The following is a 26,877-nucleotide window of genomic DNA, read 5'->3' on the forward strand; positions in this document are numbered from 1 at the left end:
AAGACTGTTTATCAACATGTTGGTGACTAATAAACCCTTGTAAAAAGATTTTATTACCTCTAGTTATTTAGTTTGTTTCGAGAATTATAAAATGGTCCATTCTCACCATGAATTACTTCATTAGTTTTTACACAACTCTTGTATTTTCGTATGATTGGTTTTTTTTTTTAAACCCCGCTGCATGATTAACGTGTTGTTTTAAAAGTTATTTAGAAGTTGTAGTTATTTTTTAAATAATTTTTTATTTTAATATTTTTTTTAAAAAATATTTTTAATATAATATATTAAAATAATTTAAAAACATTAAAAATATATTAATTTTAAATAAAAAAAATTAAAATTTTTAAAAAACATTTCAAACAAACGTGCTACTTGACATGATTGGGTTATAAAAAAGTATAGAATCAAGCAATTACACCAGAAAATAATAGGGTGACATGACACGTCAAACCTTTGGGAACAGGAATCTAATTACATAAGTGCCCTCCGTGATTGATGTGTATTCCCCAAACTGGCCTTACCGGTCCCGTTAGCAATAACCTGTCAGCATTGCTCCTTCTCCTCAATGTCGTCTCATTCTCGCACTCTCTCTTTCTCTCTCTGTCCTCTATCTCAGTAGCAGCCGAGTGGTAAAGGGGAAACTGATGTAAAAGTTTCTTGTCAATTCCTTGATGTTCTGTTTGGTTCCTGAGAAAATGTTTGAGCTCATTGAAATTTGTTACTTTTGTAGATTATTGTTGAAGATGGCGACGAGTGCGGTGGACGCGACTGGGAATCCGATCCCGACATCAGCGGTGCTAACGACTGCATCGAAGCATATAGCGACAAGATGCTTTTCAGAAAATGTGGAGTTTCTCAAGTGCAAGAAGAAGGATCCAAACCCGGAGAAATGCCTCGATAAAGGCCAGCAAGTCACTCGCTGTGTCCTTGGATTGTAAGTTCAAATCTTTACAATTTTCTCTTATATTATTTTCCTCCTGATACTGTTTCTGATGGTTGCTAATTCGTTATTAATTGAGTTAATTAATGATGTTTGATTGTAATTTAACTTCTGGTATTAAGGGGTTTGGGGATTTTTTGTGGAATATGAAGGTGGATGAAATACTGGGCTTTGATTATTTTATATTGGGTCTGTTTTAGATGTTGAAATGTTGTGGAATTGAGCTAAAGAGCAAAGTTGGATTTTCTGATTTTCTGTTTTTTTTGCATTCGAGTAGCAATGTCTACTCTTGTGAGCTGTTAATTAGTGGGAATTGAGGAAATGAAGGTTCCAATTGGTGGTTCGAGTTGAGGAATGAATTTATGTAACCTTGTGAAGATGATTGATTTTGCTAGATATGAAGTTTTTAGGGTTGCTTTTATTGTTTCGGCGTCAGACTTGAATGATTGGTTTCTGTACCATTTATTGTTTTTTAATTCAGATCGAATTATGTTGAATGTGTGTTTTTATCTTTGGCATTGCAAGTTTGGAAAAAGCAGCTGATTGATGCTTATTGTTAGCTTTTTGTGCATTGAGTGGCTGCAACTAAATACATGATATTGCTACTGCCCTCCTTTGAGAAACAGAAAGTTTAGTGTCTGGCAAGAGCTTTGAAATTATAAATTACCCGTCCATCTTAAGAATGTAGATAGTAAAGAACCTGAATAGAATGTAGATAGTAAAGAACCTGAATCTTTTGATGTTGATTAGGTTCCTGGGTCATAATCCAAGCAATTAGTCATAAGAGTATAAAGCTTCGATTAAAAAAAAAAAAACAAAAAACAAGAGTATAAAGTCCATGCTTTAAATGGTCTTGAGCAGCAGATCTCTAATTGCCTTTAACAATCCTTTAATGAAATCGGCGACTGAGGGAGTCCAATCGAATGTTTTTTTCCATCCTTGAACTTCTAATTTGTGTCTGTAGTTTACAGCTTGAATGCTAATTTCTCACATTCTGTTGTCTTAGCAATCTGAACGTCAAAGACTATTAAAGATTCAGACAGATTGATCATAATGTAGAGAGAAACAAATTACAAGCATTGGCATTTCCACAATTAAATTTATAGCGTGCATGAACAAAATTAGGCGAGATCTGCTATTGAACAAATAATCATTCTTGAATGTCTCATCGACCATTATTACTGCCTGTTAGATAGATAGTGTGAAGGTTATTTTCTTCCTGCGTGTGATACTGTGAACAAGTTGTGCCACAAACTTGATATTAAGTTTTTATTATTTTGATAGTTTGTATGTCTTATTTAAATCCCACGGGTAAGGTTGCATGATTTATTATAGAATAATATTTAACGAGCTGCGTACAAAATATTTAGAGAGGACTCTCTGGAATGAAGGCTGTTAGAACCTTCAATAACTTGATGCATCAAACAACAACCCGTGAGCACATGCTCGCTGTTAACAGTTCAGTACCAAATTTTGAGATGTTTGCCACTGCAGGTTGAAGGATCTTCACCAGAAGTGCACAAAAGAGATGGATGCTTACGTTGGTTGCATGTATTACTATACAAATGAATTTGATTTGTGTCGCAAAGAGCAACAAGCATTCGAGAAAGCTTGCCCATTGGAATGATTGGCAAATGGAACTAGTAATCAAGCTCACAATAATTTAGGTCACAAAACATTTTGTGATGAGCAGACATTTTCTGTTGCGTGCATTTTTCTTTTTCTTTTTGTGAATTGTCTCCCTTTTGTTACGCTCTGATTCTACTCTCAGATTGCTTTCAAAAGAAAGTACAGTATGTTTCTGCCTCCTTGAGCATGTTTTCTGAGTGCTATATTTGCTTTTGAGGTGATTGAACGGTTTCCATTTTGGTTTCTGAGATCTGCAATGTCCATGAAAATAACAAAATGTGAATGAAGGAGATAGGATTTTGCAAATCTCTCCTGCTGCATATTGTTGTTAGCATTGCTGGCTTGTTGCTGTTTTTTAAAATATTTTTCATTTAAATATCAATAAAGACATAATTTTTTAATCCACACCACAAACTCCACTTGTAGGGAAGGGTACACCAGGTGTGCGCAAAGGGTTGCCGTATAGCTGTCGGCTTGTTTCGAGGTCTGATACGGTGAAGGGGTTTACGAGGATGAAGGGTCAATTTGTTGATCTCTTTTTTTATTTTTAATTGAAACGGTATTATTTAGAATATAAAATTATATAAAAAAACTCCAGCAATCGGTTAAAAAAAAAATAAATCAAACTCACAAAGTTAATCCACCGGCCAGACTAGATTTGGTGACTCCAGATTGCCAGACTTTCCAGTCCAGTCAGTACAAATGACATGTCTGGCCTCTATAGCCTTGCTCACAGGATCCACTATTTTATTTTTTAAACTCCGAAGCTCTTTTTGTCCAAGAAAATCCGAAGAGCTCGATAAGAGGCAAGGATGATGCACTGAAAGCCAGCTGACTGATAAAATAGAAGACAATGAGCTCTGGAAATTACAAGCGCACCAATTTTATGGAATACTAGTGAAGGATAGAACTAAATTCACTTCGCATGAACAGAGGTGGCCGAAAAGGGCCATCAGCCAAAGCCTTGCTAAACCAAAAACAAGATGCATGCGTCATGGGAAGATACACATTCTTCATCTAGCTTTGCTAATGCCCACAGTATCATTTCCAACAGGAACCTCATGATCAGCACAAAATATTGACGTGCAATAGAATGCGAACTATTCACAGAGATAACAAGTCCTTCAACCCAAAAGAAATCCACAGATCATAGCCAAATACACATCCTTCATCTAGCTTATAGTCACTCCCCATGGTATGATCTCCAAGGAATCTCGTCCAGCATAGAATGGCAACACACATAAGAACGGCCATTAGCGAGAACTGCACAGAAAAAACTATCATACTGTCAGTGCTCCAGTATTTCAAAGCAATACAAGCAGACTTGAGGCATCCTATAGCAGACTTTACATCTAGGAATCTAAAAATAATCAAAGCAGAAACCATAACAAATCATTTAAGCACTTAATATTGACTTTATTGGAGCCTTTCTCATCATAATAAAGACCTCTTTTTTGGTAAAAAGAAATCATTTTAATCAAAGGATAAAAGAGAATTTGCAAACAGGCGCATGTTCCCTTCTCATCATAATAAAGACAAAACACAAACAAAACTGGTACAATGCTAGGCGACCCCTTCAAGTTTCCAGCTATTTCCCCACCCCTCTTCCGAATCCATTCATTTCTGAAAGCAGGGGATCCAGAGCCCCTTACCTCAAACTTGGAATCTCCATCCTGAAGTTCTTAGAATCCAGTGGCATGGCAGAGCAGTGTCTCTGTTATGTTCACGAAAGACACCCCAAAACATCACCAACAAAAAGGCTAATGTCCCAAATCAAACTATTTGTCCTGAAAAAATTCTCTTTTATTCCAAATGGCCCAAATCAAAGCAAATATACTGTGTTTCTAGATTCTGAAAAGGAAAGGAAAAACTGTCTCTATCACTGCATTACGCTTTGGACTTCGACACTCAGGTAGCTTATTAGATCAAGCAGTGTGCCTCAAGTCAGAGGCAAAACCCTCGATACTTGCAGAAAAGTACATTGAGGAAATCCTATTAAATCCTAGTAGGACCTGAGACATATAATCACCTCACACTGAGGGGAGTGATTCTCAGAGCTGAAGAATAGATATCAAATGACTTTATTTGATCCAAAAAAGAAAAAAAGGAAGCAGAAAGTACTTACCCATAGGATCACGAACGAGACCTCAATGGACTATTATTGTAGGCCCTTGGAGTCCTTGATCTGCCAGATGCATGGTCTCTCTCCCCGGGGCTTTGACCATTCTCCCTTGGACTCAGAGACTGCTGGTCTGCCTGATAGGCTCTCCCATCTCGTGGAGAACGAGAGTGTGAAATGGATCTTGATCTCCGTCGGGAGCGATAATCATCCTTCATACCACGATCCCTGTCTCAATGAAAATAAAGATATATAAAAGGACTTCCCGGAAGATATTACTAAATCAATCGTGGACCTAGACATAAACAGAGAAATCTGAAGCATGTCCACTCCAGCACACAATAGACCTGTCAGAATTTGTGGTTTCCATAAATAAAGCAATCCCCACATGCTCATCCATTTAAATAAAGGATGGGAATTGTTTCTAGAGAAATGAATTTTCTGCGTACAGCTTCGTTGAAAATCTAATTGATCAGAATATGACAGTTACCTGCACCTTTTCAGGGTTTCTGAACAAAATTATGATAGTTGCACCAAACAATTGACAGTTGGGCTCCCTATTGATCAGCATCCGATAACTTCATAGCTTTCTTTGCCCCAACATTCTAAAATCTCATTTATCATTTTCTTGGGCATTGCCATCATTTCTCTACCAGTAAAACTTTGAAAAGCTTTCCTTCTTTGAAGATGATTTCTTTCTTTGGCCAAATATAAGCTTTATATTCTTTCTTAACTGGATAGTATATGCAAAACAAGACGTCAAACTTAACAAATTTCCTTATTAGAAAGTTGCTCTAAAGTTTTATATGGAAAAAAAAAAAAATACCCTGTGATTCTAGAAATCTCCCACACCAAGCTAAATTTGAATTCAATTGTAGTAAACCTCACCAACCCAAAAGTCAAAGAATGGGATAGCCAAATGCAGTTTGTGGAGAATAGCTAGTGAAGGTGATTATGGACAAAACTTATTGAAAGGTAAGTGTGTGTTGTCCATCACTTTATGAATTTTTTTTGGCATTAATCTTTTATTTACCATCTCCTTTTTCATTTTAACATCTGCAGAAGCAAGGCCACAAGCAGATAACATTCAAATTTATTGAAGCACATTCAATGTCAAGTGTAGGAAACAAAGATTCTCTCTGCATCAATGCTAAAATAACTATAAAATGGTAGGCCATTGAGGCAATATAATGGGGCATTAACAAAAGAAAAGAAAACATCTTGACCTTTTCTCTATGACCATAAACTGAACCTCTGTATTTCACTATCTTAACCACAAAGCAAACGAAAAAACAACCATTAGCAAAAGGTTTCCCTATAAGAAATTGAATAACAATAACCCAAGATGTGACTTCAATAGTAAATAGGATCTGAATATCACTAAAAATTGTAGAATATTACAGCTCCAGACAACGGAAATAATAGATTTTCATTGGAAAGTAGTTGTTCTAAGATATCAAGAATAGAAAAGGAAGGAGAAATAAAGAAAACAAATGAACAAGTGATGCATTGCTGTATCATTGACAGCAATAACCATGTTAATTGTTAGGTGAGTGGGAGTTCATCCCACATAAACTCACCAGTCACATGGTTTATGTGATGTTAAGTTCAGCTGACTAATGCTATTTTATAACAATATAATGTTATAAGCCCAGACTATTCACGGGAAACTTTAATGCTCCATTTGCTTCATGGTAAATGGAAAGAAATAAAGCAATCCTCTATGATTTCAGATCGCTATTCCATTTACTTCATGGTCATGTTATAAGGTTGCAACTCTAATATCTCCTAAAAGTAAATGAAAAGCATAGATGTAAACAATCATTGCTTAGAGATAAAAGATAAGGATAGGAAATCCTTAACAAGAACTTGTAAGAGCATCACAAAGAATGCAAAACAGACTCTTGACAAGTAAAATCAAACCTTGAATCATATCTAGCCGGTGAAGGTGAGCGCGAGTATGCTGCCAAAAACAAATCAACAGGTCATCACAATTATTCAAGGATAAATTCATTAATTTCAAAAACAGTTCATTTGCATGATAACCTTTAGATAAAACCACAAAAATTCAAAGATCTTTCTAAGAAGATTCAGATAAATTAACAAGGGAAAGTATGAACTAACAACGATGGCGGTGTCTTGGGGACCTTGGTGATGTTCTCCCTCTGGAGCTGCCTCCATGTCGATCACTAGAAACAAAATTTAAAAAGAACCAATAAGCTCATGAAGTAAAAGTTGTGTTCTGTTGAACAGGAAAAAACACTGATGCAATAAGAACTAAATACCGATGAAGCACTGGAGTCAAGAAAGTTTTTCCATACCTTACGTGAGTGGTCCTACGCATCTCTTGAGGTGTTTTTCTGTTCTCTTCAGCAAAAACAATTCTTATCTCACGTCCACCAATAGTTTTGTGGTCCATCCGTTGCTTTGCCTCAGCTGCATCTTCAGAATGGCGATACTTCACAAATCCAAACCCTCTTGGTTCCCTAAAAATTCAGATCACATAAACACAAAAATCATAAAAAGTTAAGCAATAAAACCAAAATAATAAATATTAAGATTAAGAAATAAAGCATTTTTATAATAGAAGCAAGCAAACAATCATACCCAGTGTAGTAATTCTTGGGCAGATAAATATCTTTCAAGGGACCAAATTTCTCAAATGACCTCCTAAGATCTTCAGGCCTGCAGAACAGAACATAACCATTAAGTTTTTCGCTTCAATAGATAAATAAACAGGAATTAGACATTCAAAATCCAACAATTCGCTAATTAAATTAAATAACAGCATAAAACTCTCTCCCCACTAAATTAACATTTAAAAGGGTAATGATACGAGTAAAATCGCCTAATTAAAAACCACTACAATAATTTTACAAGACTTAATTAAATAAATATTCAAGAATCCATCATTAGTTAATAAGCTTAAATAATAGCAGAAAAACTCTGCTCAATCCAGATTAACATTAATTAAATAGTGTTAATTAACATTGAAAAGGGTAGTGATACGAGTAAAATAGTCTAATTAAAAACCGCAACAATAATTTTACAAGACTTAATTAAAAAAATATTCAAGATTCCATCATTAGTTTATTCAAATAATAGCAGAAAAACTCTGCTCAAGCCAGATTAACATTAATTACATAGAGTTAATTAACATTGAAAAGGGTAGTGATACGAGCAACAATAATTTTACAAGACTTAATCAAATAAATATTCAAGATTCCATCATTAGTTAATAAGCGCAAATAATAGCAGAAAAACTCTGCTCAAGCCAAATTAACTAACAAAAATAAACTGATAGAGAAAGAGAAAGCGAAGGACCTGGCATCGAGAGGGAGATTGCGAATGAGCAAGCCGGAGGGAGCGGGAGAGCGACGGTCACGGTAAGAACGGCTGTCACGGAGGCGATCTTCGTCGTCGTATCGCTTTCGGCCACGTGGAGGGGTTCGGCTACGGCGACGAGGACTGTAGCTTCTGCTCCGGCTTCTGTTCCTTGGCATTGTTGTTTAAATTGGTGAGATTATTATTACTGGAAGGAAGAGGAGGGATTTTTTTTATGTGTAGGAAGGCAAAACCCTAAAACTAACCCTGGAGAAGGGTTTGTGAGGGGTTTCGAAAGTTTCGGGGGAATAAGGGAGGTGAGTAGTTAGTTACGCTTATTTGTTTCATTTTTAACAAGGCCGGGGGTACTGGCGGTTGATAGATTCGACATTATTAAAAAAAAAAAAAGTATTTTGATAGGAAAAAAAAAAAAAAACTCTTGTTTTTTTTATATTGATATCATGATGTAAGTCCCAAGTCGGCATTTTTTTTATTCATTTTTCTGTTTAAATTGAATTTTTTTTTCAATTATATAAATTTAATTGACTTAGGAACTAAGCTGTGTACATTTTTTCAGTTGTTTTTATATGATTATCTAATCTCACAAACTACATTTTAAGTTTCACAAACTTGCTCAAATCTTTTTTTTTATCATTTTATATTGAGTTAAATAAAAATTAAATTTTAATTTTTTATAAAATTATTTATTTTTCATAATCCATATTATATGTTCGATGGATTATAAATGTGACTTGAATACGACATATATTAATATAATATATTATTAGCTCAATATTTTAAAAACATATCATTTAATATTTAAAAAGTATATAGTCTAATATACTTTATATTTTTTATTCATTATTAATTTTTTATTAGAAAACATATTTTTTTATATTAAAAAAAATAAAAGCAATTCATTGCATAGCACATGACAAATATATTAAAAAGAAAGCTAAAAGGTGTGGTGAATTTATTGTAGCAAAAAATTTGGTTTGTTATGGATTACTATAATGAATTTACCTTTGTATCTCTTGGTGGAAAATTTTGAAGGTTATGAGATATAGATATTTTAGTTTTTTCCCACTAACTCATTTGTTATTAAAAGATTGAACATTAGTATTATTGTTTTACATATTATTTTGTACAGTAAAATATGCTTTTGTCCCTAGGGTTAATAAAAATTAACTCATTGAGCAGTGATATTTTTTATTTTGCATAAATTTGAAAAATGTAAAACACATCGTAATTTGCTCGTCTATATGACAAAATAACTTATATGTATGCAAAGGTTTATTGGTACTTTCACTTTTTTTTTGTTATTTATAGGGTCATAAGGGGGTAATATCACATTTTTAAAAACTACTTTGTTATTTATAGGGTCATGAGGGGGTAATATCACATTTTTAAAAACTACTAGCACGGGGAAAACATGCATCAACGTGTTAGCGGTATTCGCACTATTATGATGGTGTGTGTGATGCTACTATTTGTCCAAAAATAGCCTTCCGTCAAGTCATTGGAAATGTCATCATATGATCGTCCTCCTAGTGTAAAACATGTCGGTGGTGATCCAACTGTTTATTGCTGATGATTATTTCTTTTATCTTTTGCATATTTTTATTTATTTTTCTGTTAAAGTACATGTTTATCCCTTCGCCGATGATTATTTCTTTTATCTTTTGCCTATTTTTATTTTTTTTTCTGTTAAAGTACATGTTTATCCCTTTTATTTTTAGTTTTTCAATTTTAATTCTTATATTTTTTAATACTTTTTTTCGTCCTTCACCCATTTAGAAAATTTTTATATATTTTCAATTCATCCTTAAATTACAATTGGTCATATATTGGTTTTATCAATTCATTTCTTTTTCTTTTAATTGTTACCATTGGATTTTTCAGCAAAGTTTTATTAGTATTCAATTTCATCCTTAAATCAAAATTTATGTTGGTATTTTTTCAATTTAACCTTCATTCTTTTGATATTTTTCTTTTTTGTTAATTATATTTTTCTTTTTAAATTGACTATGTGATTTAATTTTTAAATGCCCTCAAATATTTTTATTTTGTTTATTAATTTTTTTTATATGGTTGATTTTTTTTTCTAAATGCATCATTCGATGTTTGATTTATTTTGGATAAAGCGTCACGGTTTACCCATTTGTAATGCTTCTAATTTAATGACATGAGTCATAAGTTTTAAGTGTTAATACGGTTATAATTTTTTTCTTTACAATTTTATAATTTTATATTATTTTAAAAAAATTATTTTGTTATTACTTTTATATTTTTTTCAATCAATTTATCTTTGTCTCGTTACTTAAAGCATGAGTTTTGCAATTGTTTTTAGATAAAGATTGTTTTTTTTTAAGATATTTTTTTATGTTTAATTTTTATTTATTTTTCATTTTATTTTATACAAGTAGATTTTTTTGTATAAAAAATATTTCTTTTATGTTAGGTCATTCCTATTTTTTTATCATTTTATTTTATTCACTTGGTTTCATGTGTTTTTAATTTTATTATCTTTTATTGATTGTAATGAACAAATTTAGTAAATACAAACAGGCAAATATTTTATTTTTTAAGATAAAATATCTTGATTTATATTCTTCTTTTATTTCTTTCAGTTTTTTTAGTTATTATTAATATTTTGTTTTATTAATTTACATAGATTATTATTAAATGTTTAGATAAACTTTTTGATTTACAGTTATAATTTATATCATGTAAGAAAAACATATTAAAATAGTATGTATACTCAAGTTTTTTTTAGAAAGAAAAATTACAACCCGTTACGGAGTGCATATCGAATCAAATTTTTAGTTGCCCTCTTATTAGTGTTTTTTTTTACTCTTATTTTGTAGATTATCTTGTGTAATTGATTTCATCTTTTGACATTTGATTTGTTAGAGATTTAGCTTCATATGATCTTATCGCTTTGCATTTGTTTTTTTATATTGTTTTTTTAAATCAAGGTGTTTAGCTAATTCATTTAGAATTTGTTTTGTGCTTTATACAAATGAAGTTGATTTTTAAAAATAAGAAATATTTATTTTTAAATAATATTGCTAATGTGTTTAGTTTTACACAATATATTTTTTTGTATGAGTTTATATGTTAGTTTTATTTGTATTTATCTTTTAAGTCATGAGTTTTTAGGATGTGGATTTATCTTTTTTTTTTAATTTTAATAAACAATTTTAGTAAAAACAATCAAATAAATATCTCATTTTATATGGTTGAATATCTTGATTTACATCTCTCAATTTTATCAATTTCTTTGGTTATTGTTAATATTTTTTTTCCCATATATTTATATAAAAGAAATAAAAATAGTTGGCATAAAAATATGTTTGGTTAAAAAAAAAGATATAAAATAAACATGTGATAATTGTTCATCTTTTATGTTTAAAGACTATAATCATATATTATTTTAACATAAAAAACTAAAAGTTATCACTACGAAGCAAGAATGAGGTTGAATTTTATGTATGAGATCCATTAAAAAAGCTAAAAAAAAACAAAGAAAAAATAGATTTTATGGTTGAGTTTTATGCATAATTAGATTGTACACAGCCTCAACTTCAACCCCAACCACAAAAGCTTGAATCAACACATCTTTATCCCACTATGAATTATTATGATATAATCATGTTTTTTATCTCCATAATAGAAGATAATACAAGATAATGAAGCACAAATTAAGAGGCAAATCATCTTTTCACGAGATTCATTGGTATTTTTTAATTGATTGAGGTTAAATTAGTTATTTCACTTTTTTAGCATGGTGAGAAGACTAAATCACCCTTTACAAAAATTTTGCAAACCCCTAGTTTAAAATTGGCAAATTTGCAATGAAATCCTATAATTAATTAAATAAATTTTGATTGAATAAAATAATAGCAAAAAAAATCTAGAAATTGGGCGGAAATCCCTATAAAATTTAAAGGAATATGAAATAATATTGATGGATAGTGCAAGTCCCGCATTAACTATGTAAATTAAAATGGAAGTAATGAATAAAATTTGATAAAATTATTATCTTCAAGAAAAAAAGGTCCTAGAAATGTATATTTATCCCAAACTAAATGAGAATAAGATTTGTGCATGAAAAATCCCATGATATGGAAGGAATTGCTATTATTAAAATGTTGAATCCCTTTTTAACCACATGGCCAACAACCATTTAAGACTAGAAAGCTTGATTTTTCTCTTCTCTTTAAATTTTGTGTGTTTTCTCTTTATGTTTAAAGTTTGTTTGGGGTGTTTTGGTAGATTTAAGAGAGAAACCTTCATCCCTTTCAACACTAAAGGTCGAGATATTATGTAATGAGATGAAATATTACATCGTGTATGTGTTGAGAGAGTGTGAAAGAGGAATGTTAAACATCTTGAAAATGTAAATATGTATTAAATCAAAGAGGAATTGTAGGTTAAATATATAATGAGTATGTACGAGAATATAAGGACGTGGTGGATTATAAGAATGAGCAAAATTGCTCTATATAGAGGAGAAAATGTTATTTTTTAATAAAAATATTATGTTAAATAGGAGGGTGCATTGTATTGTTACTATATTCATATATGAATGATAAATAATGGGTTAATTTATAGTAGCAAGTATATAAATTGTTGTAGTGACCATAAATATATATGTGTGAGGGTCGTTTTGAGAACCTAAAAGTGTATGAATATATGTTGCTGTAGATGTATATATGTAAGGGTTGTTTTGAAAACTCATAAGAATGCATTCATGAGCTATCGTACCATAATAGCTATAAATGTGTGTACCATGATAGCTATAAATGTGTGAGATCAAGGACTGTATTCATAGCCTAAAAAGGTTTACACATAGGTTGATATGAAAACCATAAATGCATAAAATTATTTACCGTGACAATTATAAATATATATCAGAATTAAATCTTGAAAAGTATAGTTTAATTAGTTATATTTTAAATTTGTTTTCTGTAAGTCACTAGTTCTAGTTCTACAAACTTTAAGGCTATTAAAGATTTATATAGTCATTAATTTTAGGACTCGTATAATTAGTCTAGATACATACAAGCTGTTTTAAATATTTATATTAATAAAAATATATATATGTTACGACTGGAAAAAAAAAGAAAAGAAAAGGGAAAGAGCATGTTAAGGTTATTAAGCCAAAAGTGTTACCTTATGTTGAAGTACGAATGATTGAAATTGTGTTTCATTTTATTGTTAAAGAATGATTTGTTTATGTGTATGATTTAATAATTGAATAATAATGAAAAAATGATAATGACTTGTAATTATATTATGTCAAGCATTGACGAAATTTTATTGATATGAATATATATATTTATGAGATGAAGTTGATAAGATATTGATGATGGCCTCTCGTTTTTGAATTAGGAGAGACACCAGGGGCTGGACCTAAAGTTGAAGGAGTTCATTTCACCAAAGAAGCAAATAGCTACTTAACGCCATGATCTTTTAAATTTAATAAATTCCTATTAATATTCTTTTATTTGTTGTATTAGTTGTCAAGAATGCATGAAATAAAAAAATTAATTATATGATTGAAATAAAGATGCATATCATGGTTCATAACTTAATTCTGAATTATTTTCAAAAAATCATTTTTTTCAATATCATAACTTAATACTGAATTATTTTCAAAAAATCATTTTTTTCTAAATAAAATAAAATAAAATAAAATAAAGGTTGGTGATGTAAAGAAAGTAGATAGGGAAGGATTCCAAAACTATATATAAAAGCCAAGCTATAATTTTAGAGGAAATTTAAGGATTAATTGTACCCCATTATACTAAAAAATAGAGAACAAAATGCAAATTCAATGTCAAATTAAATGATTATTGGATGAATTTGCATAAAAATTAAGTCCAATAACATTATAAATTTTTTAATAGGCCAATTTGATTTAATCATGGACCAAATTAAATTTTAATTATGTTTAAGAATTAATTTGGGTCCAATTGAAGGATTTAGTTAAGTACAAGAACTTAATTACACTTTAAAATGGTCAAATTAATTTTATTTGGGGCTTAATTGGTGAAAAATTAAGTTTGAGAGCCTAATTTGGGCTTAATTGAGAAGATTTAAATTTTAAGAGACCAAATTTATTTTTTACCAAGTTAATTGATTGAAATCAGGGGACTAAATTGCAAATAAATTAAAGTTTTAGAGTCAATTAGGGGTTAAATTGATAAAATTTACAGCCAAGAACCAATCCGTAATAGGCGTCAAACTACAAGGGTTTAATTGACAAAAATTGAGGGTGAAACTAAAGAAATTGAAAGTTTAATGGTTAATTAGAAGTTAAATTTTCTTTTGAGTGCACTTTCTAACAATGGTCCTTAAGATAATGCGCTTTCTATCCATATCGTTTTTCTTTTGAGCGTGTTTTTAAGTTCTCACTTTAAACACGTTAACAAGGATTGACCATTTTATTGATCCGGTGAGTGCATCATATCTCATTCTTTTTTTCTTTACAAAACAAATTATCTAAAATTTGTTATGAAACTTTCTAGCATAAGCATTATAAAGAGGAAGTAACTGTTATAACATATTTCCATTATGGTAGAGATTTTCTTATAAAAGGAGATTTATTATAAACCTTAAACGAGACCAACGAATAAAAACTTGATCTGGAAAAACAATAAAATAAAAATACAACTTACCTTATGTAGGATGCATTAGTGACCTGAAAAAACAATAAAAAAACAATAAAACTTATCTTATGTAGGATGCACCAGGAGTAATGCATTTTTTTCTTAGATAATCAATCCCCTACCTAGATTCTCGCACATTACAAGTTACTAGTAACTGACTAACGACTCTTGAATTTTATTCATAATTAAACTGGAAACATTTTCCTTCCTAACAACACACTTCTTATGGAGGCACCATTTTTTCAGTGAGTTAGCCATATCAATGCCACCTTCCTCATGTGTGACAATTGTTATGCTTTTTTTCTTTCCTTTGTTTTTCTCTTTCCCTTCAATTTTTGTGCCAAATCCTCTAATTTTTCAAACCAACTCTTTAATTTTGTTCTTTTTTTTTTAATTCAATTCATGTTTTTTTAATTATTATTTGTTTTATTTGAAATAATTTATAAAATTAAAATATTTTCTCAATTTCATCATTCTTCATTTTTTCTTATCTATCAAACTTGGTCTTAGTTCTTTTAATTGATTTTTTAATTATTTTTTTAATTTAATTTATTTTTTAATTTAATCCCTCATTCTTTTATCTAATTTAATATTAATACCATACTTGGTTTTTATTTTTTTTATTGTTATTTTTTTTATTAAAAAAAATTAGATGGTTGGAATCTTTGCTTCATGATTTTTCTGGTCTGCCTTTCATGGGGCAACCCGGTCTTATGACCGAGACATATGTGTTTAAATATTAACATGATTTAACTTATCTTTTTCTAGGGTTTTTCTTTTTTACCATTCAATAATATATTATTGGGTCTTCAACTTTATGAGTTTTGTTGTTTTTTTTTTTGTATAAGGTTATTTCGATCTCGTATCATAGACAATTTAGTCAAATTAACCTAAATTAAATTAGTTTTTTTATTTTGTTATTGATTTTTTTAATTTTGTTTTTTATTATTTTGTTTACTTAAAAGTTTACTTTCGTTTTTTTATTCAGTTTCATCTGCACATGGTTATTTCACCCTCATTAATCAGTCGGGTGTTTGACATGCTAACTAGAGCTAATTTTTTAATTATTTTTTTAAATTAATCTTTTTTTTAACCCATCATTTATTATTTGTTTGGTTGATTATTGAGCTTCAAAGTTTTTCTTTATATTGTTGTCAAATTTTCATTCAATTTTTTATTTGTTATGAAATAAGATTGTTGGGATATTTTAAAAATATTTACATGATATCTTTTTATAATATTGACATGTATTTTTTTTTCATTGGTGATTGTTCTTTTTTAATTGATGTTAGCATTTTATTTTACAATTATATTATTAAATAAACTAATTTTATTAAATCTATTTGAATCAATGACTTTATTTTTAAATTTTTATTATTATTTTAAAAAATATTATTATTATTTGAATAATTTTTTTATATTAAAAAGATTTGACTGTAATACAATACGAGTATTATTTGATAAATATAGTATTTAAAAGTATAACAATAATTGTTTTTAAAAGTTCTTTATGTTATAAAATATATTAAAATAGTATATCTTTTATTTATTAAAAATTATTTTAATATATACATATTAAAATAATTCACAAACATAAAAATTAAAAATTAAAAATTGAATATTCATTTGCATTCCGAACAGCGCCAAAGAGCAAACGCATGCGGCTGGACTGCCTTTGACATACAGACCACAGAACACACGCTAACACCGATTCTTCAAACAACACCTCAAATAAAATAACCTAAAGCTACCTGCCCTTTTTTCCTTTTATCAATATAAATAAATGCAAGAATTTTGTTATGGTGCTCCTCAAGCAATCGCAGCAGCCATTGCTAACCGTTAAAATAATTTTTATTTAAAAATATATCAGAATAATTTTTATTCTTAAATCAAAAATCAAAACAATTAATATTTTTTTAAATAAAAAATATTTTTAAAAAACAGTTAAAAAAACAACACAAACACGTGAGTTGATATGATGTGGATAGTAATGATTGGGTAATTGATGAGTTGGGTTTTACTAACATGTTCGATAAACTCCTCCCCATCGTGTCATCGAAGATTGTTTTGGAAATTAAAATATCAGCAATTTTTTTTCCTAAATATCAAGAGGGTATTTCGTAAATGTTTTTTTTTTTGTTTTTATGTTTTCAGTAGTAATTTCAGATTAATAAAATATTTTAGATGTTATTTTACTATTTAATCTTTTTTGTTTTCAAATAAAAATATTACAGTAATTTTATAACAATAGTAAATCATTATTTTTTTAAAATCTTAGCTGGTTATTTTTAATCTTATAATTTTTATTTTAATATAATTAAAAAAAATTATTTAAAAAAACAATATTATTAAGTTTGTAGCGTCTATGATTGATTTTGACAAATTAATTTTAGTTGGTTTCAGTTAATTAAAGATGTTTTTGTCTAGATAATTTTTTAAAAATTATTATATATATAAATATCAATATTAAATATTTAATTTATAATAAAAATCTCACTTGTATATAAAAATATATTAGCAATACCATTTACTCACGTTTATTTATTTATTTAATGTCGGTGAGAACCTCATTCAAGTGCGTTTGCAATTGAATCTGATTCCCTACGAATATCCCCTTATTCCCCGCGTTCTTAATTAGCCGCTAATCCAAAACCTCATCTAATTATATAATCTGCTCTCTTAAATTGCGTGGTTGATATTGTTAAGCGGAATGTGTTTTTTTTTTTTTTAAGAATTTTATTTCAAAATATATTAGAATATATTTTTTATTTTTTATTTATAAAATCAGTATATAAAAATTATTAAAAACATATAAATTCAATGTTATTTTTAAAACGAAAGAAATACAATGCCAGCAGCCTATTGACGCCCTTTTAACTTTGTTTTTAACCGTTCGATTGACATGGATGTATCATATTTACTGGTGGAATTTGAATATTAAAGTTTTTTATTTTAAAAAAAACTATAAATAACTCCCATCACAATTATTATTATTATTAATTTGTCTTCAAGCGTTACTTTAAAGAGACCAGAGATGGCTGGATTGCCACTGGCCTACTACGACAGACCACAGAACACGCGCACCTTCTTGTAATATTCCTTTGGCATCTCAAATGCGAATGAAACACTGATTCCTCAGATAACATAAAGGTAAAGCTTCCTTTCTTACCAATATAAATAAATACCCACATCCCGAGTGTTTTCATAGATACTCCTCGAACAAACAAGAAACTCTTCCTTGTTGTCTAGATTGTGGTTCCTCGATTTCGTTAGTTTTGTGGAGAGCAATGGCTGCTGCAATTGTGGTGGTTTTCGATTTTGACAAGACCATCATTGACGTGGATAGTGATAATTGGGTGATTGATGAGTTGGGTTTTACTGAATCGTTCAACCAACTCCTTCCCACCATGCCATGGAATTCCCTCATGGTCAGTACAGCTGCATTATTTTATTTTATGCACCGATGTTTTCATGTGTTTTGTTCTTATATTGAAACTAATGTTTCCAGAGTTGCCATGTTTCTTGATGTGTTTTCTTTCTTGTTTTCATGGCATGCTCATGTTTTTCTTTTCTTTTTTCCATTCCCCTCTCTTTTTTATGTTTATATCCTCGGCTCTCTTGAAAAATCTCAGGATAGGATGATGAAGGAACTCCATTCAAATGGAATAACCGTGAAAGACATCGCAGAGGTTTTGAAACGCATTCCTATCCATCCCCAGGTCATCTCTGCTATCAAAGCAGCCCATGCTTTAGGGTAATACGCACACCTCATTCTCTAAAATTCTTTCTTTTCCAGGATTTATATATGTTCATGCTAAATATTGAAGGATTTAATGTTAATTTGTTAATTTGCAGGTGTGAGTTGAGGATTGTAAGTGATGCAAACATGTTCTTCATCGAGACAATCCTGAAACATCTTGGATTGAAGGATTATTTCTCTGAAATCAACACGAACCCAGGTTTTGTCGATGAGGAAGGGAGGCTAAGGATCTCTCCTCACCATGATTTCACTCAATCTTCTCATGGTTGCAGTCTTTGCCCTCCGAACATGTGCAAGGTATGATATCGTCATATTTATCGACAATATCAAAAGATTTTTCTTTAATTTTAGGCATTGGAAAAGGCCATCCATATTGAAGTTTCCTAGAGGATTATATATTTATGAAAATAATTACAAATAAAAAGCAAAATCAGGTTGTTATCATGAAAGATTCGGGTAGCTTCTGTTTTTCAAAAAAATACTTTTTTATATTTTTTTCATGAAAAACATTATATATTTCGTGAAAATAATTACCACGCTGGATATTTTTGCGATCCCACCACATGTATGATCTTGACATGTAGTAAAAAAACTGATCACGATTAATTTGTTTTTTATATGTAGTGCGGTGAACATGTTTAATTTTAATGCAGGATTTATTAGGAAATTAAAATTTTATTTTTTTGCTTAATTATGCTTTCTGTAAAATAGGGTCTTGTCATTGAAAGAATCCAAGCTTCTATGTCTAAGGAGGGAAGCAAGAAAATCATCTATCTTGGAGATGGTGCAGGCGATTATTGCCCGAGCTTGAAGCTCACAGAGGTAGACTACATGATGCCGAGGAAGAATTTCCCAGTGTGGGATTTAATTAGCAAAAATCCCTTGCTTATCAAGGCAGAAATCCATGAATGGAAAGACGGCGCAGAGATGGAACGTGTTTTGCTCCAAATTATTGACAGAATTTCCAGGGAGGAGATCAATAGCAATTCTGCAAAGTTGTTCTCAGCTGATTGCAAGTTACAGACCATGTCAATTGCTGGCCATGACACCATGCCTCAAGCCCTCTCAGTTACTCAGTAGTTAGCCTAAAATGTTAGGCAAATGCCAGCCCTACCAAGATAACCATTTTTGTTTTGTTTTATTTTTTTTACATCTTGGCTTTAACAAGAAGGATGTAAGAGAGCGATTTTTCATCTGGATCAATAATATGATGAAGGAAACGTTAAATATATAGCTTGCTTCAAACTTGTTCTTGATCTTGTTGCTTGTGCCGTGAGTCCTGTTATCAGCTGGGCTGGAGGTCATAAAAAGTTTCCACAAGAAACACAAATTCCGTAAAGAATAGAAAATCAAGGGCAGAAATAGCTGATAATTAAGCTCCCAATAGAAGCTATTAATGTGTACTTGCTATCCATTTTTACAATTTTTACTCCGTTAAATATACTAAAACATAAAAGGAATTCATTCATCCTTTTTTTTCTTTCTAATTTCGGCATTCTATGCCTAATCTTATGTACCGAAATCTTTTGAAAATAGATAGAGTTCAAACAAAGGGAGTCAAAGTATAAAACAATCAGATATCTCGTGGGCAATCTAGAATTTCAAGGAAAAGTTTGTTTTCACCCTCAAACTTTCATCTTTCTTCCTTTATAGCTCCTCATTTTCTTAAATCAATTTTAACCTAAAAGTTTATTTTCTTAACACTTCAAGTTAGAGAGATTAGAGACAAAGTCACTATTAACAATGAGAGAAAGTTTGTTTAACTACTTTTTTTGTTTATAAAACTCATCATTATTAAATATCAACAGCTTTCATTCAATAAAAAAATTTATGATTTTCATGTAAACATGCTTGAATTAATAGGATAATGAGCTTATATATTTAATAACAAATTCTTTTCAAATATAGACAATTACGACCTCTACCATATATCAAAAAGACACTAAATTTGTTTGATTCTTGACTTTTACTTTAGTAAATGTAAAATATCTATTTATACTGAAAGAGTCATGTCATTGTTATATTATATTTTGTTGTTTTTTCTTTAAATGAAGATGCTTTACATTCTAGTGATGTTTAAAAAATTTAGTATATTCAGGAATGAGAATTTTGAGTGTTAGGATAAAAGATGATTATGTATTCGCTTTTATATTTTCTTCTTCAAAGTTTATAAAATTATTAGTTCATGATAAAAGACTTAACACTTGTAATATAGTCTTTTTAAATGAGATTTAAGAACTCTGATAATAAAATAAATGACTTTTTATAAAGGATTAAGGATGAAAATATTTATTCTTATTTATATATGATAAATACTCTAAAAATAAGAATAAGAATAATATAGATAATAAAAAAAAGTGTAAATCCTTTACTTGGATGGTTTAAATGATATTTATAGCTTTTGAACTTTGTTATTTTGCGGAAATGGTGAAAAATCATTTCCTATTAAAAATATAAATGAGAATAAACATCTTTTACATAATATTAATATTGATAAAAATAACCATTACGTCAACATTAATATCGATGTAAAGAGAATCTATAAAAAAATTTATATATTATTTTGCACGCAATATTAATGTTGAAGAGAATAACCATTAATCAACATTAATGTTAATTGAAACATAACAATTTTTTTGCAAGATTTTTATACTAGGAGTGTAGAGAAATTACTATCCTAAATTCTTAAATATGACATTCACATTAATTATATATAAAAATTCTGCCCATACAATTAAAAGGATTCATTCAACATCTTTTATAACATTCATTAATCTCATAATATATTTTGATCAGCATGAATATACAAAAAATATCTAATATTCAAACAAGATCTACTCTAATGCAGTGAGAGTCGTGAAAATAAAATTGACATTTTATCAATATATTTATCAATAAATACAATACATCATTTTACTACACTCATATAAAAATATTTCTCCTATATATTTTATAATAAATCATTAATATTTTACACATCCATATATTAATTTTAATCCTAGTCATTTCACTAGGGTGCTACTTCTCTATTAGGGGCGCTAACCCATCCGCCCAAATTTTGGGTTCTAGTTCATTCTTCTAATTGTTAGGCGTTGGTCCTTTAATAGGGACACTAGTTCATTTGCTCAATTTTCAAACACTAGTCCCTCGATAAAGACTCCAGTTCATCCGTGCAATTACCGGGCACTAGTTCATTCGCTCAATTATCGGGCATTAGTCTCTTAATAGGGACTCTAGTTTATTTACTTAATTACCGGGCACTAGTTTATTTATTGACATCATAATATCAAATTGCAAAATTTCTAATTAAAATTAACACATGCTTTCAATTAATCTATCTACAAAGATTCGAAATGTCAGTTACCTACTTGTTGGCAATGCTCGACTAGTAGCTCCCTATTGCTATATGGAACCTTCAACCTCTTTTATTCCATTTAAAAAATCTCATGATTTTAATACCTAATCATTTAATAATTTACTTGAAACTTCTTCATATAGTAAAATTTTAGATCAATACAATTTTAACACACAAGATAATTATTATTATTATAACATAGTTTTATATTCTTTAATAATCCCACAAATATTTCATGTAATGTTATATCCACTTAAATTTTTAATTCATCGCAATTATAAGGGAATCTTATATTACTATAAAAATAATTCCAACAACTAAAGGAAATTTAATTCCTTCACACCTAATTAAACACATCTTTTTTTCATTATTTAAATGTAATTCATTAATTTTTTCAAGCTTAAAGTTTTATTTATTCGTAGGTCATTTGGCCAAAACTTCCCTGCCTTAAAGGAGGTTCAATTTCATTTCTACAATTCCTTCAAGGTATAATTTATTTATCCATCACATAATCCCATGAAGTCATTTGTACTCATAATTAATTTTATTTAAATTAAAACATATTTTTATTCTTTTTCATGGTCAAATTCACATTTATAAGAAGATGATAAATTTCCTTTCACTCTAAATTATAATCCATCAAACAAAATTCATTCATTTATTTAAGTCATGAAAAATCTTTAATTACATCAACTCCACCCACCTTAGAATTCTTTACCCTTGCCGAAAATTCAAGTAAAAAAGTAACATGATAACTCTTAAACTTTTCACTTAATTAACATTAACTCATTTATTTTTCATGCCAACAAACAAGCTTCTAACATAACTTTATAAATTACATCTATCATTTTTATTAATTTAAGAATTTTATAATCACACATAACAACAACTAAGTATCCATGCATAAAATTTCACTAATCAATACAATAAGATCATATTTATTTATAAAATAACAAAGGATTAATAACAAACCCAAAGTGGAACCACTCGATATCTCCTTCTTTCTTCTTCTTCTCTCTCTCTCTCTTTTAATAATAATTACACATTCTTCAAACACCAACGGACCCTCTATCCTCTCTTTTTTCCATCTAATTGGTTTATGTTCATTTATAGGGTAATAGGTGACTAGAAATCCTTTAATTTTTCAAGTCAATCACTCTTTTTTGATTTTGGAAAAAAAATTGCTTTATCAATTTATCAATATACTTTTTCTTCTACACATTCAACTCCCCTTCATAGTGGAGAATAGCTAATAGTTAGGACTCATTAAAAAAATCGAAAATCCACTCAAGAAAAAGCTTTTCCCGCACTAGGCACTAATCTATTTTTAACGTCTAATTAGATCGGAAAATCATTCAAATTAAGAACGGGATGGGAGCTCATTGCTTTTTTTTCCCCTATAATTGGAGTTGCGAAGCTCTATCCATTTATCAACTCGACCCAAACCCATCTTTGAATTTGAATTCATTTGTTTTTATGTTATGCACCAAGAATTCAAACAAGGTTTGTTTGGAGTCGATCCGATAAGAATCAAATATTCTCAGAATTCTCCATTGATACGACATGCTGTTTTTTCCATTCATTCATTTTAGGATCAGTCGTGGTCTTACAAATAATACCGATGGTATGGACGAATCCCTTTCTTCGTACAAATGTGTAAAAGTTGTTAGCCACATTTAAAAACCGAGTACTCTACCATTGAACCATTGAGTTAGAATCATGGATCAATTAAGCCCTTTCAGAGACTTGCTTAAGAATAAGAAAGAGGTAAATACCATGGAATAAGGTTTGATCCTATTTATAGGGATTCTGTAAATATTTCATTTAAAAAAAAAGAGAAAGTTCAAAACAATTGTATCTAGATCCTATTTGTGAATAGCTATGCCAGATATTCTTTTCAGGACCTATTATATTCCTATTACCTATTTAATATATTCCTATTATATTTAATTATTGATTGAAGAGTCATTTTTAATCATTAAACAAAGATCTAGGTTTGATCTAAAAGTCTGAAATATTTTTTTTTTCATTTTGTTTGGTCAATAACTACAAAAGCTACAAATCCTAACTAGCGATTAGATTTGATTGATTGGTAAGAATTGCAGCGCAACTTAATTTGGATTGAAAATCTATTAATATAGTCATGATTCTATCCATAATTATTTCTATTTTGAAATATAAATAAAAATAAAAGTGTCAATTTTTATTTTTTTGAGAAAGAATGAGATTAGTTCGATAGCGGTACTACAATAATTTAAACCTTTTAGGATTTAATTCAATTAGGAACTAATTAATCAATTAACATAACTAAAAATAATTTGATTGTTATTAATTCAACAACCCAATCATTTTAAAACTTCATTAGTGGCTGAAATCCCCATTCTTAAGAGAAAAGAATTTTATTTATTTTACAAATTAACCTAATTAATGACAAGTCTAATCATTTATCTCTTCAACAAACATATAATCCACCTAAATCCATGCATTCAAACCACCATAATATTAAGAATCCACCTTTACATAATATCACTTCTACTCAATCAAAGAACAAACATGAAAAGTAACACAACGAATCATCATGAAGAGTTATCTTACCCTTAAAGAATGAAGAAGCAAAAGCCAAAATAAAGTTGAATCCAGTTTTCCTTCACACTTCACTCTAAGCTTAATTTTTTTTTTTCTAAAAGCACACTTTGACTTTTAAACTCTATGTAGATTCCTTAATACATCAAACACTCTATTTAATTACACAACACTTTTATTATAACACACTTTTTTTTCCAAGCAATTTCCATGAAAAATGACAAGAACTCTCTTTTCTTCTCTTGACTAGCTACACACCTTTTTTTTTTTTTGCACCTCCAACAACTTATAAAGAAGGTTGTTTTGGGTAAGTTTTCAATTTGACTCCTGAAAAAATTTCTAGACATTCATTTGTATTCTTTTATTTGCTTATTGTACTTAACTTGAAGAAAATAATCTTATCGAACTCCAAAACTCTTGAAACTTTAACCTAAATTAAAATAATATTTTAGAAGACTCCACACAAAATTTCAACTTAATCTGAAAAGTAGATTAAAATTTTGAGACTATTTTTTTTTTATCTTAGATATATTCATTTTATATTTTTACCATTTATTTCCTTTATAAACTTATTATTGTTCCCCGATAATGTTACCGATTATTTTTTTTAACTAGAGTTTACATGATATCTTGCCAAACCTATATGCAATGTGACTTAATACGTAGCTGAATTTAAGAATATTAAGTGCCCGTTTGACACTGCGGCTATATATAAGGTTAATTCCCTGCCATATATTTTGATGTTTTGTTAAGTTAAAAAATAGATTTTTGTTTTAGTGGAGCCCACCATATTTACGATTGTGCCTCAGGTTTAACAAAAGCAAAAATTTATTGCTTCATTGCTAGCGTTCCATACCGTCTTTGTATGTAGAGTGAATAATTCACTCTACAGCCGAAATGTACAAAGTGAATTTTTATTTCACTTTGCACAATTCGGCTGAATCCATTGTTTATGGCTGGGTCGGGGTTTATCGGGTTTAACCTAAACCTAAATATATTGGACTGGGTCTAATCTAATAAAAAATCAATTTTTTTAATTTTTAATTGTGTTATATTTAAAAACTAGTGTTTAATATTAATCAATAACACTGTATAAATTAGAAGGAGATCATATGATGGCGTAACATTTATAAAATTTGATCGTAATCCTAATTTTATTCCTAATGATATTTTACTTGATTTTGTTGTTCGCTTAAAAAACATAGAAAATGTATTCTTTGTCGGATGAATTTATATAAAGTATTATTTATTTCATGATATAATAGCAATAATTAAATGGGTTTTTGTTTTTATGGTTGCTTATGCGTTTGTAGCCAACCATGAAAAACAGATGTTTGGTAATAGATTAAAAGTGAATTTACATGCGTGGGCCCCAAAAATTCCTCAATTAAAAACATAGGCTCTCTAAAAGCAGCATTGCGCTGCTTTCAGTGTGGAGAGCTCCACTATGCACTTAAAAGTGAACAATGGAGCCATGCTTCGCTATTCACGTGAACAGGGGTGCATGATTCTGGTCAAACCGAGTCCAAGTCCAAAGCTAAATACATTGAACTGGATTTGATCCAATAAAAAAATTAAATTAGATTTTTTATTTTTAATTATGTTTTATTGATGACGTAACATTTGCAGAATTTGATCGCAATCCTAATTTTGTTCCTGATTATATTTTGCCTAAATTTTATTTTTATTTTTAATTGTGTTTTATTACTGACGTAACATTTGCAGAATTTGATCCCAATCACAAATTTGTTCCTAGTTATATTTTACTTGATATTGTTGCGCACTTAAAAAATCAAGAAAACTGTAATCCTTGTCGGATGTATTTCATAAATGCCAAACCAATCTCAGCTAAAAGTATTTTTCATAAAACAACAACTACAAAAGCTACCACAATACCAAACACATATAAATGCCAAACCAATTTCAACTAAAAATATTTTTCATAAAACAACTTTTTCAAACCATAACCACAAAAGTTACCACAACACCAAACACACATTTGAAATTGAGGGTGAACAAAAAGAAGTTTAATGTATTTTTATAAGGGTGTTTGGTAGTGTGGTAGTTTTTATGGTTGTGGTTTGAAAAAAGTTATTTTATAAAAAGTATTTTTATTTGAGGTTGGTTTGATATTTATATATGTTTGGTTATAACTATAGTGAAAATTGAGGTTGAACAAAAAGAAGTTTAATGTGTTTTATTAAGAATGCCTTTTAAATTGAGGTTATAAAATAACTAAAAATGATATATATATATATATTAATATTGATGATTTTTAATTTAAATATTGTAAGCGTGTTTGGAATGTGGTTGCGACTACTTTTCAAAATGTTTTTCACTTGGAATATATCAAAATAATATTTTTTTAAAAAATTATTTTTGATATCAGCGTATCAAAATGATATAAAAAACACCAAAAAATATTAATTTAAAATAAAAAAAATTTCAATTTTTTTTAAAAGTGTTTTTAAAACGCGAAAATCATCCAAA

At 29.3% G+C, this 26,877-nt stretch overlaps 3 protein-coding genes and 1 long non-coding RNA gene across 5 annotated transcripts; 3 read left to right on the plus strand and 1 right to left on the minus strand.

Moving 5' to 3' along the window:
- Positions 1–541: 541 nt before the first annotated feature.
- LOC105132432 (NADH dehydrogenase [ubiquinone] 1 alpha subcomplex subunit 8-B-like) lies at positions 542–2,817 on the plus strand. 2 transcript variants are annotated; one of them, XM_011035945.1, is made up of 3 exons: positions 542–646; positions 731–934; positions 2,435–2,817. In XM_011035945.1, the coding sequence occupies exons 2-3, from the start codon at positions 744–746 to the stop codon at positions 2,565–2,567; spliced, it is 324 nt and encodes a 107-aa protein (XP_011034247.1). In that variant the 5' UTR covers positions 542–646; positions 731–743; the 3' UTR covers positions 2,568–2,817. The 2 variants fall into 2 exon arrangements, with proteins under 2 accessions (XP_011034247.1, XP_011034248.1); XM_011035946.1 differs by having other exon boundaries at positions 555–629.
- A 568-nt stretch (positions 2,818–3,385) lies between these two features.
- Positions 3,386–8,368, minus strand: LOC105132434 (serine/arginine-rich SC35-like splicing factor SCL28). The gene is made up of 7 exons (XM_011035947.1): positions 8,013–8,368; positions 7,296–7,373; positions 7,010–7,174; positions 6,813–6,877; positions 6,612–6,651; positions 4,695–4,916; positions 3,386–3,832 (listed from the first exon to the last, which is right to left on the minus strand). The coding sequence occupies exons 1-6, from the start codon at positions 8,189–8,191 to the stop codon at positions 4,703–4,705; spliced, it is 741 nt and encodes a 246-aa protein (XP_011034249.1). The 5' UTR covers positions 8,192–8,368; the 3' UTR covers positions 3,386–3,832; positions 4,695–4,702.
- On the plus strand, positions 5,428–11,929 carry LOC105132433 (uncharacterized). The gene is made up of 3 exons (XR_843573.1): positions 5,428–6,501; positions 8,330–8,333; positions 11,919–11,929. It is a non-coding gene; the product is annotated as an uncharacterized LOC105132433 (long non-coding RNA).
- Positions 11,930–17,746: 5,817 nt separating this feature from the next.
- LOC105132435 (inorganic pyrophosphatase 2-like) lies at positions 17,747–19,696 on the plus strand. The gene is made up of 4 exons (XM_011035948.1): positions 17,747–18,117; positions 18,322–18,443; positions 18,545–18,746; positions 19,161–19,696. Exons 1-4 carry the CDS (start codon positions 17,977–17,979, stop codon positions 19,527–19,529), a joined length of 834 nt encoding a protein of 277 aa, XP_011034250.1. The 5' UTR covers positions 17,747–17,976; the 3' UTR covers positions 19,530–19,696.
- Positions 19,697–26,877: the final 7,181 nt, after the last annotated feature.

This window comes from Populus euphratica, unplaced genomic scaffold (genome assembly GCF_000495115.2).
Source record: "Populus euphratica unplaced genomic scaffold, PopEup_1.0 scaffold85.1, whole genome shotgun sequence".
Lineage (NCBI taxonomy): Eukaryota > Viridiplantae > Streptophyta > Magnoliopsida > Malpighiales > Salicaceae > Populus > Populus euphratica.

Bases quoted from the DNA above. Each gene is read 5' to 3' on its own strand.
- LOC105132434 (XM_011035947.1), bottom strand. From the start codon at position 8,191: ATGCCAAGGAACAGAAGCCGGAGCAGAAGCTACAGTCCTCGTCGCCGT. The intron at 7,374-8,012 runs GTCCTTCGCTTT...TCTGTTCTGCAG, and splicing joins AATCTCCCTCTCGATGCCAG to GCCTGAAGATCTTAGGAGGT. The intron at 6,652-6,812 runs GTTAGTTCATAC...TGTTTTTGGCAG, and splicing joins CCCAAGACACCGCCATCGTT to CATACTCGCGCTCACCTTCA.
- LOC105132432 (XM_011035945.1), top strand. From the start codon at position 744: ATGGCGACGAGTGCGGTGGACGCGACTGGGAATCCGATCCCGACATCA. The intron at 935-2,434 runs GTAAGTTCAAAT...TTGCCACTGCAG, and splicing joins ACTCGCTGTGTCCTTGGATT to GTTGAAGGATCTTCACCAGA.
- LOC105132435 (XM_011035948.1), top strand. From the start codon at position 17,977: ATGGCTGCTGCAATTGTGGTGGTTTTCGATTTTGACAAGACCATCATT. The intron at 18,118-18,321 runs GTCAGTACAGCT...GAAAAATCTCAG, and splicing joins TGCCATGGAATTCCCTCATG to GATAGGATGATGAAGGAACT. The intron at 18,444-18,544 runs GTAATACGCACA...GTTAATTTGCAG, and splicing joins AAAGCAGCCCATGCTTTAGG to GTGTGAGTTGAGGATTGTAA.